This window comes from Pecten maximus, unplaced genomic scaffold (assembly GCF_902652985.1).
Source record: "Pecten maximus unplaced genomic scaffold, xPecMax1.1, whole genome shotgun sequence".
NCBI classification, from domain to species: Eukaryota; Metazoa; Mollusca; class Bivalvia; order Pectinida; family Pectinidae; genus Pecten; species Pecten maximus.
Window position 1 is genome coordinate 1 of NW_022982780.1, and position 18,100 is coordinate 18,100.

General features: G+C 36.9%; 1 protein-coding gene across 1 annotated transcript; it reads right to left on the reverse strand.

Moving 5' to 3' along the window:
• Window positions 1-65: 65 nt before the first annotated feature.
• On the reverse strand, window positions 66-17,724 carry LOC117320936 (alpha-catulin-like; the record flags this gene model as incomplete). The annotated part of the gene is made up of 9 exons (XM_033875418.1): window positions 17,627-17,724; window positions 8,119-8,308; window positions 7,707-7,885; window positions 7,150-7,269; window positions 6,764-6,853; window positions 6,008-6,223; window positions 5,463-5,669; window positions 825-902; window positions 66-224 (listed from the first exon to the last, which is right to left on the reverse strand). Coding segments are annotated over exons 1-9 (1,326 nt in total), but the record flags the coding sequence as incomplete, so codon positions are not given.
• Between the last annotated feature and the right edge of the window lie 376 nt (window positions 17,725-18,100).

Genomic DNA, 18,100 nt, shown 5'->3' on the forward strand with positions numbered 1-18,100 from the left:
AGGTTCAACAAGTCCATATTCATTATCAATTTGTTCAGGTGAGTACCATCGGTTATGTTCTTTACCTCCTCAAGTTGTTCCATATGCTCCTCAAACTTGACAGTGAGCTCCTCTACTCGTTCAGCCTCCCCAGCGATCCCTGCACCCTTGAGACATTTCAAAAGCTCATGATCCTCATTTGTCTTGAACAGATCCGAGGCCTGTTCCATTGCAGTATCTTGGAGCTAAATATAGAAACAAATTTTATATCAAATCACCATGGCAACAACATGAATAGATAAAGAAAACAATATCTGTATCTCTATCATAACGTTTGACATTTTCCTTATCTCTGCAGTACAGAATTGCATTTTCAACATCTGAAGTTTTTGTCTTTCCTAAAATGTGTTATTAACTAAATTTTAATCAGGGCTCACTGTTTCCAATTCTTTACTGAAAAGAAAAACTTTATGTAAACTCTTTTCATAGCTAATAGACCAATTAGTCCGGTAGAAAGATCAGTTAAAGTTGTTTCAAGGTCATTTTTAAACAGGAGGTCTGTATTTAGATATTTGCAATCAACGCCCTGGAAATTCAAAATTGTTGATGAAGGGAGATAACTCTTTTGAACCATATATACCTGTTCTATGACTTGATAAAATTTCATTTATGTATTGAACACATCGTCCTTGCAATACATAAGGGAGATAACTCCTATGAAACAACAGTTTAAAAGTTGAATTGCTATTAAAAGATTGTGTTAATAGTTGGTTTTCATTTCGTATTGTTTTACACTCTAAGATCATTTAAGGATCGATGGGGGTTAAGAACTCAAAAGTACTGACCAGTTTGTTTAAACGTTTGGATACTGACACCGTCTTCAGAATGGCTGTCTCCATGTCAAGGCTCACGTTCAGGTCCCTCTACAAAATCAAGTTTGTGTCAAATCAACATAACAAGTCGACTCACTGTTGGAATACTCGGTCAGCAGCTGTAGCCATACATATTATAGCTATATAATTATATTTCAGTTTTAAAAATTCATTAGAAAATCTCTAGTAATGATTATCTTATAAACTAGTAAAGAATATGTATTAATCTCAACTCCAGTTGGCTGAACTTAGAAATTTAGTTAATTGATTTCATGCCATGGAGGACACAAGAACTGGAGGTACAGCATCAACATAGGCTATTTACTCAAACAGCCATCAACCAAAGTACCACAGGGCAGACAAATCTACGCCTATCCGACGATGTCATTGATATCAAATGCGCGATATATAGAAACTTATAATCTGTGATGATCTAGTTAGCGTTTCTAGTTATCAACTTTGACAGTACAGACACAAACAAAACCGGCTTAAGCTATGGCAGTGTCAAATTACAAAGTAACGTTAGGGACAAACAATGAGTTTGGCAACACCTCTAAGTAGACCGTGTTTCATACAAAATCACAGTGTCTGTTGCTTATATACCGTAAATATTCGGGTATAGTGCGCACTCGCATATAGTGCGCAGGTACGTTTTTGAGGTTCGTTTTCAAAAAAAAAAAAAAATTCAATATTCAACTGAGCGGTAGATGAATTCTGAAGCATAAGATGATAAGAATTTGTAACTTATGAAAGCTTATTTACCACCTTTAATTGGAATCATCGGTCAGATTTAACACATTGGATTGACAGGTTGTTTACATTACTGTATACCGCGACAGGCCTAGTCAGCTTGCAAATTGTAGCGGTCCCATCTACGCTGTTGTTCAAACAAAATAATTAATCCTACCCTCAATTACCTTGTGATTTTCACGCAGGTATGACCAGTATAAGGATTTGTAGTTAACTGGTTTAGGCCAGTATAAGGATTTGTAGTTACCTGGTTTAGACTGACATTGATGAGGATTTGTAGTTACCTGGTTTAGACCAGTATAAGGATTTGTAGTTACAAAATGTACCTGGATAGACTGACATTGATGAGGATTTGTAGTTACCTGGTTTAGACCAGTATAAGGATTTGTAGTTACCTGGGTTAGACCAGTATAAGGATTTGTAGTTACCTGGGTTAGACCAGTATAAGGATTTGTAGTTACCTGGTTTAGGCCAGTATAAGGATTTATAGTTACCTGGTTTAGGCCAGTATAAGGATTTGTAGTTACCTGGTTTAGGCCAGTATAAGGATTTGTAGTTACCTGGTTTAGACCAGTATAAGGATTTATAGTTACCTGGTTTAGGCCAGTATAAGGATTTGTAGTTACCTGGTTTAGGCCAGTATAAGGATTTGTAGTTACCTGGTTTAGACCAGTATAAGGATTTATAGTTACCTGGTTTAGGCCAGTATAAGGATTTGTAGTTACCTGGTTAATTAGGCCAGTATAAGGATTTGTAGTTACCTGGTTTAGACAAGTATAAGGATTTATAGTTACCTGGTTTAGGCCAGTATAACGATTTATAGTTACCTGGTTTAGACCAGTATAAGGATTTGTAGTTACCTGGTTTAGACTGACATTGATGAGGATTTGTAGTTACCTGGTTTAGGCCAGTATAAGGATTTATAGTTACCTGGTTTAGGCCAGTATAAGGATTTGTAGTTACCTGGTTAATTAGGCCAGTATAAGGATTTGTAGTTACCTGGTTTAGACCAGTATAAGGATTTGTAGTTACCTGGTTTAGACTGACATTGATGAGGATTTGTAGTTACCTGGTTTAGGCTAGTATAAGGATTTGTAGTTACCTGGTTTAGGCCAGTATAAGGATTTGTAGTTACCTGGTTTAGACCAGTATAAGGATTTGTAGTTACCTGGTTTAGACCAGTATAAGGATTTGTAGTTACCTGGTTTAGACTGACATTGATGAGGATTTGTAGTTACCTGGTTTAGGCTAGTATAAGGATTTATAGTTACCTGGTTTAGACCAGTATAAGGATTTGTAGTTACCTGGTTTAGGCCAGTATAAGGATTTGTAGTTACCTGGTTTAGGCCAGTATAAGGATTTATAGTTACCTGGTTTAGGCCAGTATAAGGATTTGTAGTTACCTGGTTAATTAGGCCAGTATAAGGATTTGTAGTTACCTGGTTTAGACTGACATTGATGAGGATTTGTAGTTACCTGGTTTAGACTGACATTGATGAGGATTTGTAGTTACCTGGTTTAGACTGACATTGATGAGGATTTGTAGTTACCTGGTTTAGACCAGTATAAGGATTTGTAGTTACCTGGTTTAGGCTAGTATAAGGATTTGTAGTTACCTGGTTTAGGCCAGTATAAGGATTTGTAGTTACCTGGTTTAGACCAGTATAAGGATTTGTAGTTACCTGGTTTAGACTGACATTGATGAGGATTTGTAGTTACCTGGTTTAGGCTAGTATAAGGATTTATAGTTACCTGGTTTAGACCAGTATAAGGATTTGTAGTTACCTGGTTTAGGCCAGTATAAGGATTTGTAGTTACCTGGTTTAGGCCAGCATTGATGAGGATTTGTAGTTACCTGGTTTAGACCAGTATAAGGATTTGTAGTTACCTGGTTTAGGCCAGTATAAGGATTTGTAGTTACCTGGTTTAGACCAGTATAAGGATTTGTAGTTACCTGGTTTAGACCAGTATAAGGATTTGTAGTTACCTGGTTTAGACCAGTATAAGGATTTGTAGTTACCTGGTTAATTAGGCCAGTATAAGGATTTGTAGTTACCTCGTTTAGGCCAGTATAAGGATTTGTAGTTACCTGGTTTAGGCTGACATTGATGAGGATTTGTAGTTACCTGGTTTAGGCCAGTATAAGGATTTGTAGTTACCTGGTTTAGGCCAGTATAAGGATTTGTAGTTACCTGGTTTAGGCCAGTATAAGGATTTGTAGTTACCTGGTTTAGGCCAGTATAAGGATTTGTAGTTACCTGGTTTAGGTCAGTATAAGGATTTGTAGTTACCTGGTTAATTAGGCCAGTATAAGGATTTGTAGTTACCTGGTTTAGACAAGTATAAGGATTTATAGTTACCTCGTTTAGGCCAGTATAACGATTTATAGTTACCTGGTTTAGGCTAGTATAAGGATTTGTAGTTACCTGGTTTAGGCCAGTATAAGGATTTGTAGTTACCTGGTTAATTAGGCCAGTATAAGGATTTGTAGTTACCTCGTTTAGGCCAGTATAAGGATTTGTAGTTACCTGGTTTAGGCTGACATTGATGAGGATTTGTAGTTACCTGGTTTAGGCCAGTATAAGGATTTGTAGTTACCTGGTTTAGGCCAGTATAAGGATTTGTAGTTACCTGGTTTAGGCCAGTATAAGGATTTGTAGTTACCTGGTTTAGGCCAGTATAAGGATTTGTAGTTACCTGGTTTAGGTCAGTATAAGGATTTGTAGTTACCTGGTTTAGACTGACATTGATGAGGATTTGTAGTTACCTGGTTTAGGCTAGTATAACGATTTGTAGTTACCTGGTTTAGACCAGTATAAGGATTTGTAGTTACCTGGTTTAGGCCAGTATAAGGATTTGTAGTTACCTGGTTTAGACCAGTATAAGGATTTGTAGTTACCTGGTTTAGACCAGTATAAGGATTTATAGTTACCTGGTTTAGGCCAGTATAAGGATTTGTAGTTACCTGGTTAATTAGGCCAGTATAAGGATTTGTAGTTACCTGGTTTAGACAAGTATAAGGATTTATAGTTACCTCGTTTAGGCCAGTATAACGATTTATAGTTACCTGGTTTAGGCCAGTATAAGGATTTGTAGTTACCTGGTTAATTAGGCCAGTATAAGGATTTGTAGTTACCTGGTTTAGGCCAGTATAAGGATTTATAGTTACCTCGTTTAGGCCAGTATAACGATTTATAGTTACCTCGTTTAGGCCAGTATAAGGATTTATAGTTACCTGGTTTAGGCCAGTATAAGGATTTGTAGTTACCTGGTTTAGACCAGTATAAGGATTTGTAGTTACCTGGTTTAGACCAGTATAAGGATTTGTAGTTACCTGGTTTAGGCCAGTATAAGGATTTGTAGTTACCTGGTTTAGGCTAGTATAAGGATTTGTAGTTACCTAGGTTAGACCAGTATAAGGATTTGTAGTTACCTGGTTTAGGCCAGTATAAGGATTTATAGTTACCTGGTTTAGGCCAGTATAAGGATTTGTAGTTACCTGGTTTAGGCCAGTATAAGGATTTATAGTTACCTGGTTTAGGCCAGTATAAGGATTTATAGTTACCTGGTTTAGACTGACATTGATGAGGATTTGTAGTTACCTGGTTTAGACCAGTATAAGGATTTGTAGTTACCTGGTTTAGGCCAGCATTGATGAGGATTTGTAGTTACCTGGTTTAGACCAGTATAAGGATTTGTAGTTACCTGGTTTAGGCCAGTATAAGGATTTGTAGTTACCTGGTTTAGACCAGTATAAGGATTTGTAGTTACCTGGTTTAGACCAGTATAAGGATTTGTAGTTAGGCCGGTATAAGGATTTGTAGTTACCTGGTTTAGGCCAGTATAAGGATTTGTAGTTACCTGGTTTAGGCCAGCATTGATGAGGATTTGGAGTTCAGCTCTCATACAGTTAAGTGTGTCAATGATTTTCTCTCGGTTCTCGTGTGGTGTGTAGGCCGAATCAGTGAAGTCCTGAGCGGTTTCCACCACCACGTCCAAGGCACTGGTCAGTTTATCCGGAGAGCTGGAGCTGGTCAGGCCAGTCACCCGAGTCATCTCCACTAGGTCCTGTCAAACAAAGAATGACAGCGAAACAGTAGTCATGGTCCAGTGAACTTTCATTCAATGCAAGATGGATATGCATGAATAAGAAATTAAACGTGACATCAACATAAAAACAGTGATACAGTATGCTATAAAAGACAAGGAGACAGAATTTAGTATATAAAGTAAGTATGACAATGGATGAACATTAAATATATTTATTTTTATGTTACAAAGTTAAACAAACACATAACTTTATCACAAATTCTCTCCACTGATGAAAAAGTAGATCGATATTATCAAATAATAATTGAATGATAGGCATCTTTTTTTTCTTGAAAATGAAGTTTATGCATACATACCTCAAACTCCCTGATTGAACGACTGGTGGAGTGATGAGCGTTATCGAGACATATACCGGAATCTCCGTTATTCAGCGAGCACGGATGACCATTCACCTGGCCGGTGCCGCCTTCTGTTACTATGTAGTGGATCATGTCCAGGGCACGTCTCATCTGGACAAACACACCTTCTCTATTGAGTCGCGCGGTATCACAGTCAGGATGGCGAAGACAAGTCTGAAGTGAACAGTAGAACTTGATCAATCAGGAGTTGGGAAGGAGTGAGGGGGCCAAATGGAGTGGGGGGATAGCAAAGTATTATTAATCAAGGGTGGGGGCAGAAAGGGGTGAGGTTGCAAAGTGGAATTGGGGGGGTGGGGGGGGGGGGGGTGGGGGTAGTAAAGAGTTATTAATCAGATAATCAGAGGTGGGGAGAGGGGGAAGGGGTGAGTCACAAAACGGACGGAATGGCGGGTGGAGGGGGGGGGGGGGGGGGGGGGGGGGTAGTGAAGTGTTATTAATCAGAGGGGGGAAGGAAGGAGTCAGGGAAGGAATCAGGGAAGGAATGGAGGGGCAAGGGGCAAAATGAGCAAAATTTAAGGACAAAGTATGAATATTCAAGCATTTTTCTATTACTTTTTGGGAGAGGTTTTCAAGCACTGCTCTGAAATTCAAGGAGAATGATTATTAATTATTATTTTATTGAAAAATTAAAGAAATGAGAAAAAAAAAGAAATTCAAGGAGAAAACATGACACTTCCCCAAATTAAGACTTACTTTACAGGAAGGCAACAGCATCATAGTGGATTTCTCTAGGATAGCCCGGGCCGCTCCCATCTGAGCACGCTGCTTCTCTCCCTTCAAATCCTGTCAAAATAGGTCAAAAAATCCCTGGACATGCAGGCACCAATGTAACATAGCGCATGATTATTCAAATTCAAATCATGGCTTCCACTAGGGTTCGAACCCGGGACCACTGGCTTTCTAATCTTATGCCCAACCTATCAAGCTAAAGAGAAGTTCTCTCTAGGTACCTGGGTTATATGACATTGAAATAACCTTTATCCATGCCAAGCTTTAATATGATTAAGACTTTGTGATGACATGTCTATTCATTACAATGTTTGTATAGACAGGTATATCCTTCATATAACAGAACTCACATTTTGTCTATCCCCGGTCAGATGAGCCAGCTCCACCATTTCATTACCAAAGCGACTGAAGCAGTTGACAAAGTCGGTGAAGGTCGTCACAGTGTCCAACTCATTTAGACTAGAGAGTACCTGGGAAGAAGAACAGATGCCTATTTATAGTGGAAGGCTGATTGAAAATAATCGAAAATTAGTCAAAACAAAAAGAGGGGAGGGGAGGGGAAGGGAGGGGAGGGGCAGTTACAAATGATATACACTGCAAAATCATTCATTTTTTTGAGGTCTTTGTCTTCGCTGTTTTCATGTGGACTGTTAGTTGATGAATTACTGAAGTGTTAAAATGTTACATGAAAGTACTTGTTAATGGCCGAGTACTTGTACAGATAATGGCACTATACCTATACCTATAAGTAGTGATCCATCATGAGGGAATTGTTAAAACACTGAAATTATTTCTCTATTGTTCCGTCCTGAAGTCAATATATACATGTTATCAATGATGTAACTATAGAATATACATTCAATCAACTTGTCAAAGTTTTTAAATGACCTTGACCTTTGTTACTGACCTTGTCCTTGGAAAGAAGCAGCTGTTTGACGATGACCTTGTCAGCCAGTAGTAGGACACGGGTGACGGCTGACAAAAGCTGACGCGCTGCCCTCACCATTGCCGTCTTTTCGGTGAAGGTTTTCGGAGTTGAGTAGTTGGAAGTTCGGTCAACAGAGGTCAATTTCTGGATACTAACACCTGAAAAGAAAGACAGCATTTTATTGTAAGGTCAAGGTCAAGTTAAGTTATTATCAAAATTACCTTCTAATAAAAAGAACTCTGAGTTTGTTTTTATCTGATATTTCCATTATTATTTTGTAAGATGCTGAATGTCAATATATATACATTTCCATGTTACATGTATAAGTCCATGCTACATGTATAACTGAATAACTCAAAGGTCAAGCAATGAGGTCAAAGGTCAACTTTACCTGCAGATCTTGCCTCCTCACAGGCTTCACACATATCTTGTCTGATGTCGTCATTGTCATCAGCGATGGACTGACCAACTATTACAAAACGGTCAACAGCCAAACTCACAGCCTGTCCGACACGGATCAGTGCCTTTGCAGTCTTATCCGTGACCTTCGGACGATCCTTGTGGTTTACCAATGTGGTTATCTGAAATGTACAAACAAATGCAGATTATAGTACCTATATTTGATTATTAGAAGCAGCAAATTGAAAAAGTTAGTGATATTGTAGATGTTGATTATAATCATTACTTCAATATCTTTTAATATACGATGTATAGAACACACCATCTAATCCCCCACTATCATAATGGGGAACCAATAAAAAATCAACAAATGTATGATCATGAGTTTTCTCAGAATCAAATGCTAAATACATTTGGTACATTGAGGATGTTTGTATTTCTAGTATAATGATGATGTCAACTTCATTTAAAATGAAGTCGTGGATATAAATCTATTTATAGTAACAGTGACCAAACTAGTTCATTTTTTTTACATGGATTGGTTTAATTTAATATACACAAACTTCTACAAGAGGTGATGACAAATTTTATCATTTCGTTTCATGAAAAATGCATTAAAAATGCAGTCAGAGGGTGTGGAGGGCCAAATCTATCTAACTTCTGTAAGAGGTGATGGACTACTTCACGATGTTTCATGTTAATATAACACCTCCATGAATCTGGGGATTAATTTACAACTTGTTGTGAGAAGATAAATTAAATTACAACTCTATAATAACATTGTATCTGTTCACAAATCATAACTTTGGATCTCACATGTTTATCTATAAATGTAGACAGACCTACTGTAGCTATGGACTTATTTTCTCCTATTACACAATTAATTTTCTCATATCTATCTCCCAAAATCATTATTCTGCATGATCTCACATCGACAAGGATTTAAATTGGTTTTGGCTCTGCTTATTTTTTTAAAAATTTGAAAGCATGTTATACAAGCTACAATTGTTCTGGAAATTTTGGACGAAAACACTGGTATTCAAGACTTTTAAATTAGGTTCGACCAGACAGAGTATGGAGGCTTTTGGCTCAAAGTATCTAGGCCCAATCATCCTTACAGCAGTCTGTGTATATATACAGCTCCATGCCAAAGCTCTGCTAATGCACATGCTGCAGGTGGAATTAAAGGAACATGATTAGGTATTTACGTATAAACCATCTGGACATCCCTATATCCATAGATTTTAATTAGCTCAAGAAATTGAATTGTTCTTTAAACTGAGACTATGAGATTTTCCTCACTGGTTTAGGATATTGATGCGGCCATTTTGTCTCATTTCGGGAGAAAAAATTATAAATTTGGAAAGATTTTTCCAGGAGTATAATTTTGGAAAATTTTGCAAATTTGGCTTAAATATGAAATAATTTTGATTCGGAACCCGGCCTATCATTGGCAGCTTAAAACCTTCAGAAAACGCCCAGGACTAGATAATTGTTTATACTGATCTGACCAACAATACACAAGGATACAAAATTTCTCCAGTATGAACAAAAAATTGGTAAAAATGCACTATAATATGTTCAATTTAGGAACCAGCAGAGCCATGTGTGGCTCAGAGATAATTAAAGTATCAGAAACTAAATGTCTTGGTTCCAGCTGCTATCATCGACACACTTTAAAGGCCCCACCAATCACTAACAACATTTTACACATCACTTTAGGGTCTTTAGGGCCCCTTCTATCAATGACAACACATTAGTATATAGATATCATATCACTTTAGGGCCCCTTCTATCAATGACAACACATTATATACAGATATCATATCACTTTAGGGCCCCTCCTATCTTTGACAACACAGTATGCCTCGTTTCCACACAAGTTGGCTGTTTGACTTTGTATAATTAGAGGTGTGCCATGGTCAAATGTCTGTTTTCCTACTTTACCACCCCACGAGGTCTGACACACACCAGATGGTAAAATAGCTATCATCATTTTATTTTCGTATACATATGGGGCCTTTCAGTGTACATTTCGTGTAAGTATTTTGAGGCTGTATGAAAAAGCTATCTTGTAACACATACTGTCTGAAAGCAACATAAACCACAGAATATGTTTTAGGCGTTGGATATATCTGACAAAAAACATCGAACAGATATTGACGTTCTCCCGATATCTTACGTCTTTTATATCAATCAAACTTAAGTCACATTATGTAGTATTAATACTTTTTATGTAAAACAAAAACCTCTTTTCTTGAAATTACAATGCAAAAAATCCAGCATAAGATACCATATTTACCTGCACATCATAATTGACCCCCTGCCCACAAACAAGCAAAGGTTTTTATTTTTGCAGAATCATCAATCTTAAAAAAGTATTAACTTCAAGTAGTACACAATTAAATGAGCCCTCCTTGAACTTTAATACTCAACATTTACAGTAATATGAAGGATAAATATGGAACTAAACTTTTACGAAGTCAGGGGAAGGGGCTAATTTATGATAAATACGGTATTAAACTTAGCTTTCACACTAGCGAAAAGGACTAATTGATGATATTCATATTAAACATTTATACAAGGGGATTGGAGCTAGTTTGAGGATAAATACATGTACTTAAAAACTTTTACACCAGGGGACGTACATATATATACATGTATATGGTATTAAACTTTTGTACGAGTGGAAGGTGCTGATTTTAGGAGAAATATGGTATCAAGCTTTCAAACTAAGGGAGGGTGCATGGTTATTGAGGATAAATACAGTACAAAACTTCAACACTAGGGGTGGGGGCTTATTTGAGGATAAATGTACATGTACAGTTACCTCCATTTTAAACAACAGTGAGAACCCCAAGGATTTTACACACTAGTTCTATAGTGAAAATTCATTCCTGAAGTACCCAAGGAGTAGGATTTTAATGGCGGAATGTCAGTAAAGTACATCATTTATTAAAAATCCCAGTATATTTCTGGCCATAACAACTCTCCTTATATATATGAGCTTCACCTCAATATAATTACAGAACCTCAATATCTCATTTCAATTTTTAATGATATAATTAATTTAAGATTCTTTTAAACATGTGTATATATACAAGTATAAAGATAAATGGCTGATTCGCATAGTCTTCATAATCGTGTAGGTGTCTGCCCCAGCTCCAGTACCGGTCTATATCGTACAAAACTGTTTACTATACATACCACATGCATTGTAAACAAGTAACTATGGCACAAGGCATATCAAAACAAAGATCCAGACAAACCGATGAATAATGTTGCAGGAATTTTTCGAATAAACGTAAACCAGATGCAGCCAAGCTGTAAAATTCCGGTACAACATGATCGGTTCCTGTGCTGTTCAATAGGAAACAGACAGATCTTACTATAGTGAAGCCTGGTTTCTGAACACAGCGGGTCGGAACAATATTCACTTATAATTATTCCATTTCAAAAAGAAATGCTATGTAACAAGTGGCTTTAAATACTAAAATGTAAGATTAATTGTCAAATGAAAATGGCAATGAGGAAGTAAAAGTTCCTGTTATTAGAAAAGTCTAAAAAGTTTAACAGAGAAATTGGAAAAAAATCAACTGAAGGCGAGGATCTTTATAGAGATAAGCAAGTATGGGAAATAACTAAATGCAAAAAAGTTGAATCAAAATGCTGTTCAGGGAAATATCTATAAATTTCAAAGAAATCAGTTTAAAAATGTGGGAGATCTCTGGACAAACAAAAGTTCAGCTGGACTGATGTACAACACCATATAGTACCATATTTATCCTCAAACAAGAACCTCCCCTAGTGTAAAAGTTTTGTACCATATTTAACCTCAAACAAGCCCCTCCCATAGTGTAAAAGTTTTGTATCATATTTATCCTCAAACAAGAACCTCCCCTAGTGTAAAAGTTTTGTATCATATTTATCCTCAAATAAGCCCCTCCCATAGTGTAAAAGTTTTGTATCATATTTATCCTCAAATAAGCCCCTCCCATAGTGTAAAAGTTTTGTATCATATTTATCCTCAAATAAGCCCTCTCCCATATTGTAAAAGTTTTGTGTCATATTTATCCTCAAACAAGCCCCCTCCCCTAGTGTAAAAGTTTTGTATCATATTTATCCTCAAACAAGCCCCCTCCCATAGTGTAAAAGTTTTGTATCATATTTATCCTCAAACAAGCCCCCTCCCCTAGTGTAAAAGTTTTGTATCATATTTATCCTCAAACAAGCCCCTCCCATAGTGTAAAAGTTTTGTATCATATTTATCCTCAAACAAGCCCCTCCCATAGTGTAAAAGTTTTGTACCATATTTATCCTCAAACAAGCCCCCTCCCATATTGTAAAAGTTTTGTATCATATTTATCCTCAAACAAGCCCCTCCCATAGTGTAAAAGTTTTGTACCATATTTATCCTCAAACAAGCCCCCTCCCATATTGTAAAAGTTTTGTATCATATTTATCCTCAAATAAGCCCCTCCCATAGTGTAAAAGTTTTGTACCATATTTATCCTCAAATAAGCCCCTCCCCTAGTGTAAAAGTGTTGTATCATATTTATCCTCAAATAAGCCCCTCCCCTAGTGTAAAAGTGTTGTATCGTATTTATCCTCAAATAAGCCCCTCCCCTAGTGTAAAAGTGTTGTATCATATTTATCCTCAAACAAGCCCCTCCCCTAGTGTAAAAGTGTTGTATCATATTTATCCTCAAACAAGCCCCTCCCATAGTGTAAAAGTTTTGTATCATATTTATCCTCAAATAAGCCCCTCCCATATTGTAAAAGTTTTGTATCATATTTATCACAAAACAAGCCCCTCCCATATTGTAAAAGTTTTGTATCATATTTATCCTCAAATAAGCCCCCTCCCCTAGTGTAAAAGTATAGTACCATGTTTATCCTCAAATAAGCCCCTCCCATATTGTAAAAGTTTTGTATCATATTTATCCTCAAATAAGCCCCTCCCATATTGTAAAAGTTTTGTATCATATTTATCCTCAAATAAGCCCCCTCCCCTAGTGTAAAAGTTTTGTATCATATTTATCCTCAAACAAGCCCCTCCCATATTGTAAAAGTTTTGTATCATATTTATCCTCAAATAAGCCCTCTCCCATATTGTAAAAGTTTTGTATCATATTTATCCTCAAACAAGCCCCTCCCATATTGTAAAAGTTTTGTATCATATTTATCCTCAAACAAGCCCATCCCCTAGTGTTAAAGTTTTGTATCATATTTATCCTCAAACAAGCCCCCTCCTCTAGTGTAAAAGTTTTGTATCATATTTATCCTCAAATAAGCCCTCTCCCATATTGTAAAAGTTTTGTATCATATTTATCCTCAAATAAGCCCCCTCCCCAGTGTAAAAGTTTTGTATCATATTTATCCTCAAACAAGCCCCCTCCTCTAGTGTAAAAGTTTTGTATCATATTTATCCTCCAATAAGCCCCCACCTCTTGTATCGAAGTTAATTGACATATTTATCCTCCAATAAGCCCCCATCTCTTGTATCAAAGTTTAGTGACATATTTATCCTCCAATAAGCCCCTACCTCTTGTATCAAAGTTTAGTGACATATTTATCCTCCAATAAGCCCCCACCTCTTGTATCAAAGTTTAGTGACATATTTATCCTCCAATAAGCCCCCACCTCTTGTATCAAAGTTTAGTGACATATTCATCCTCCAATAAGCCCCCACCTCTTGTATCAAAGTTTAGTGACATATTCATCCTCCAATAAGCCCCCACCTCTTGTATCAAAGTTTAGTGACATATTTATCCTCCAATAAGCCCTCACCTCTTGTATCAAAGTTTAGTGACATATTTATCCTCCAATAAGCCCCCACCTCTTGTATCAAAGTTTAGTGACATATTCATCCTCCAATAAGCCCCCACCTCTTGTATCAAAGTTTAGTGACATATTCATCCTCCAATAAGCCCCCACCTCTTGTATCAAAGTTTAGTGACATATTCATCCTCCAATAAGCCCCCACCTCTTGTATCAAAGTTTAGTGACATATTTATCCTCCAATAAGCCCCCACCTCTTGTATCAAAGTTTTGTATCATATTTATCCTCCAATAAGCCCCCACCTCTTGTATCAAAGTTTAGTGACATATTTATCCTCCAATAAGCCCCCACCTCTTGTATCAAAGTTTAGTGACATATTTATCCTCCAATAAGCCCCCACCTCTTGTATCAAAGTTTAGTGACATATTTATCCTCCAATAAGCCCCCACCTCTTGTATCAAAGTTTAGTGACATATTTATCCTCCAATAAGCCCCCATCTCTTGTATCAAAGTTTAGTGACATATTTATCCTCCAATAAGCCCCCACCTCTTGTATCAAAGTTTAGTGACATATTCATCCTCCAATAAGCCCCCACCTCTTGTATCAAAGTTTAGTGACATATTTATCCTCCAATAAGCCCCCACCTCTTGTATCAAAATTTAGTGACATATTTATCCTCCAATAAGCCCCCACCTCTTGTATCAAAGTTTAGTGACATATTTATCCTCCAATAAGCCCCCACCTCTTGTATCAAAGTTTAGTGACATATTTATCCTCCAATAAGCCCCCACCTCTTGTATCAAAGTTTAGTGACATATTTATCCTCCAATAAGCCCCCACCTCTTGTATCAAAGTTTAGTGACATATTTATCCTCCAATAAGCCCCCACCTCTTGTATCAAAGTTTTGTGACATATTCATCCTCCAATAAGCCCCCATCTCTTGTATCAAAGTTTAGTGACATATTCATCCTCCAATAAGCCCCCACCTCTTGTATCAAAGTTTAGTGACATATTTATCCTCCAATAAGCCCCCACCTCTTGTATCAAAGTTTAGTGACATATTCATCCTCCAATAAGCCCCCACCTCTTGTATCAAAGTTTAGTGACATATTCATCCTCCAATAAGCCCCCACCTCTTGTATCAAAGTTAAGTGACATATTTATCCTCCAATAAGCCCCCATCTCTTGTATCAAAGTTTAGTGACATATTTATCCTCAAACAAGCCCCAGCCTCCTCTTGTACCTCCAATAAGCCATGGCCACCATCTGTAGTATTTATGTTCAGTAACATTAAATATAATTTATTTCATCTTATGGAACACCAACATACAGTGTTAATGCGAGTAAGTCGGAGAGGACTGTATATGACATTCAATGATTTTAATTAAGATTGCATGAATGGTGCTGTAATTATAACTAAGCCATTATACAATATGAAGTAATTTCAATAGGGAAAGAGACTGATTATAATGGCCCCCAAAAAGCTCTCAGAGAAAGCCCTGCTTCAGATTGTTTTTCGTTTGTGCAGCTGTTTATTATCTAATGGGAATTACATTTCCACTGTAGTCCGAATGTTGTCCCATTCATTTCCGAGATGAATTCCCAGCTTTCCTTTAATTACATGTCTTTTACTTCATTGCATAGACTTCTTTTTATGTCACTGTAAGGAATTTTAATCTGTAGCAGAAGTATTTGAGGTAAACCTATTAGTTGATTAGTTCTATAACAATGATGATTTAATAATTTGGAGTTTTTATATACCGCTACAGCAACATAGCAATATATGTATACAGTCTCAAAGCGATTAACAAAATAATAATATTACGTGGTTGGGCCTTTAATAACTAACTCCCTGGTAAGCACACATACAGCTGGAGCTGCCATTTTGACACTAACAGCTTATAAATGACATTTCTTCCGCTGCCCTATATATTAAAGACTCATTTATTATAGCCGAGTTGAATTGACTTGAACACAAAGTTAAGTTCTAGGGATATATTCATTAAGATACTCCTCTCTACGTCATGATTTTAATTTCTCTGTTGGACAACTTTAACATACATACCTAACAAAACTGCCGACAATGGGGGTACAGCACAGTATAATGCATGTATACCAAATAGGTAACAAATTAAACATGCTGGATGTCCCCCTATATGGGCCGGCCCTCACTAAAAATAGTAACAGTGACCTTTACGATGACCAAAAAACATGAAACTGAAAGCTGATCTGTAGCTACTAATATTGAAGTTATATACAATCTTTCAACAACATACCTTGAATCATGGAGGAGAAAAGTGCAGAAAACTGAGTGGATAGACTGACAAACAGACAGACAGAGATGATCGAAACCTTTAGTGTAGTTGGAGTGGAAAAATGCACGGCCAGACCAGGGTTTCAAACCCGGGACTTCCGAACACTAGCCAGATGCTCTACCAATTGAGCTACCTGGTCGCCGACGATCGACCAGGTCCAGTTCCTCTACAATAGCACCTCCCCCTAATATGAATGAACTGAAATTGGGGATTGCTGCACATGTACAAATCTAACAACCTTTTCTTTGTAAATGTAGTTGTGATCTTAATAACTGCATGAAGGCCAAATTAATTTGTCTGTGCTAATTCACATGCTATATATATACAGTCAGTGAAATAAATTACATTTGGATGATACCAAATCTGCCCCAGAGGTAGAAGAAAATGTCCAATTAGTAAGATTTGCTAATGCTGTTGATTTCTTTTTAGAAATTTACCAAATGATCTAGCGATGCAAAATGCTAAAATTATTAATTTTTCCGTTAGCAAATTTTGCTACTACATTCATGTAGGCTGCACACATATACAGGTGAATTCACAATGACATTTTGTTGTTAAATTTTTATTTCCATCGCCTCACAACAAAACTGCTTTTCTTTTTCGAACATTATTGTTTGAATTGGCATTTGCATACAATGAGAATGTGTAGCGCGAGCCCAGCAAATAAATTGGGCACTTCTGCAAACAGAACATTATTATATTTCCCCCGTATACATAATTTGTCACACAATCTATATATATTTTACTACAAGCTATCGAGGAAAGAATATCTTAGGAAATTTGTCATGTGCACCTAGTACTATAAGTCTGGCTAAGACAGCTCAGGTAAATAAATTGCTTCAGTACACATGTACAGGTGCTGGACACATAAAGGTGTTTGATGTGTATACGTACAGTTTATTGCCTCAGCAATCCAATAAATATAAAGCTATGAGTCTATAGGTCTAACTATATATATATACATGTACACTGTTTATGTGTCAAGCTCCTGTGATTCAGAACACAACACAGGGAAGACCTACATATAACACAGAGAGTGCAGTCCTATTTATACATGTCATAGACATGTCCGAGATCGGGGTTTTATCCAAATTGTATAATTTATGATTGCCGTGATCAATAAATGTCAACAATTCTTCACGAATGAGAATTTTAATTCAACGAACGTTTATCAATCTTTAGACAGACAGTAAATACTTGAATCTGGAAAGTGTCAGACTGAGTCATACATATCTTTTTCCAGACTTTCATTAATTCAAGTTTATCAGCTCAGATGTCCATTGTCGCAGACCGCATCATGACTCAATCAATACGATGCCGGGAATTGCATCCTGCTTGCGGATGCTGGGACAATATGCACGCATCAGAGGGACATTATCGGAGCATGATATAGTTGCCTACCTGTGTGACCAGTGGAATGAGAGTCTGCTCCACAGATTTTGTCCGGATTTCCAGCGATAACCTAGCATCACTCTTCGACTGAGCCATTTTCCAGTTTACTGACGTCGCTGCTGGGGTCAGGGGTCATATGGCCGCTTGAACGTTTAGAAAATAATTATTTTCTATCCTGTTTGGGGAAAGTTCTTGTCCTGTCAGTTTGATTTTTTGACGTAATATTCATATTTTATGAGCATAATTATTATTTGTGTTCACTTTTATCAATTATTTGTGATATATATTTTTGGATATTAAGCGACCCTTCTAATTCGCAAAATCAAAGGTCAAAGGTAAAGTTTATGCATGTGCTCATTCAAGCGAAGCATCTGGCAAGTTGCACAGGGACTTGGCACGAATTTCCCAACCGACGTTGATAATTTAAGAATATGGTATAAGGTCTAAATTATAATTTTTAGTTTGCTTATATTGTGGACCAAT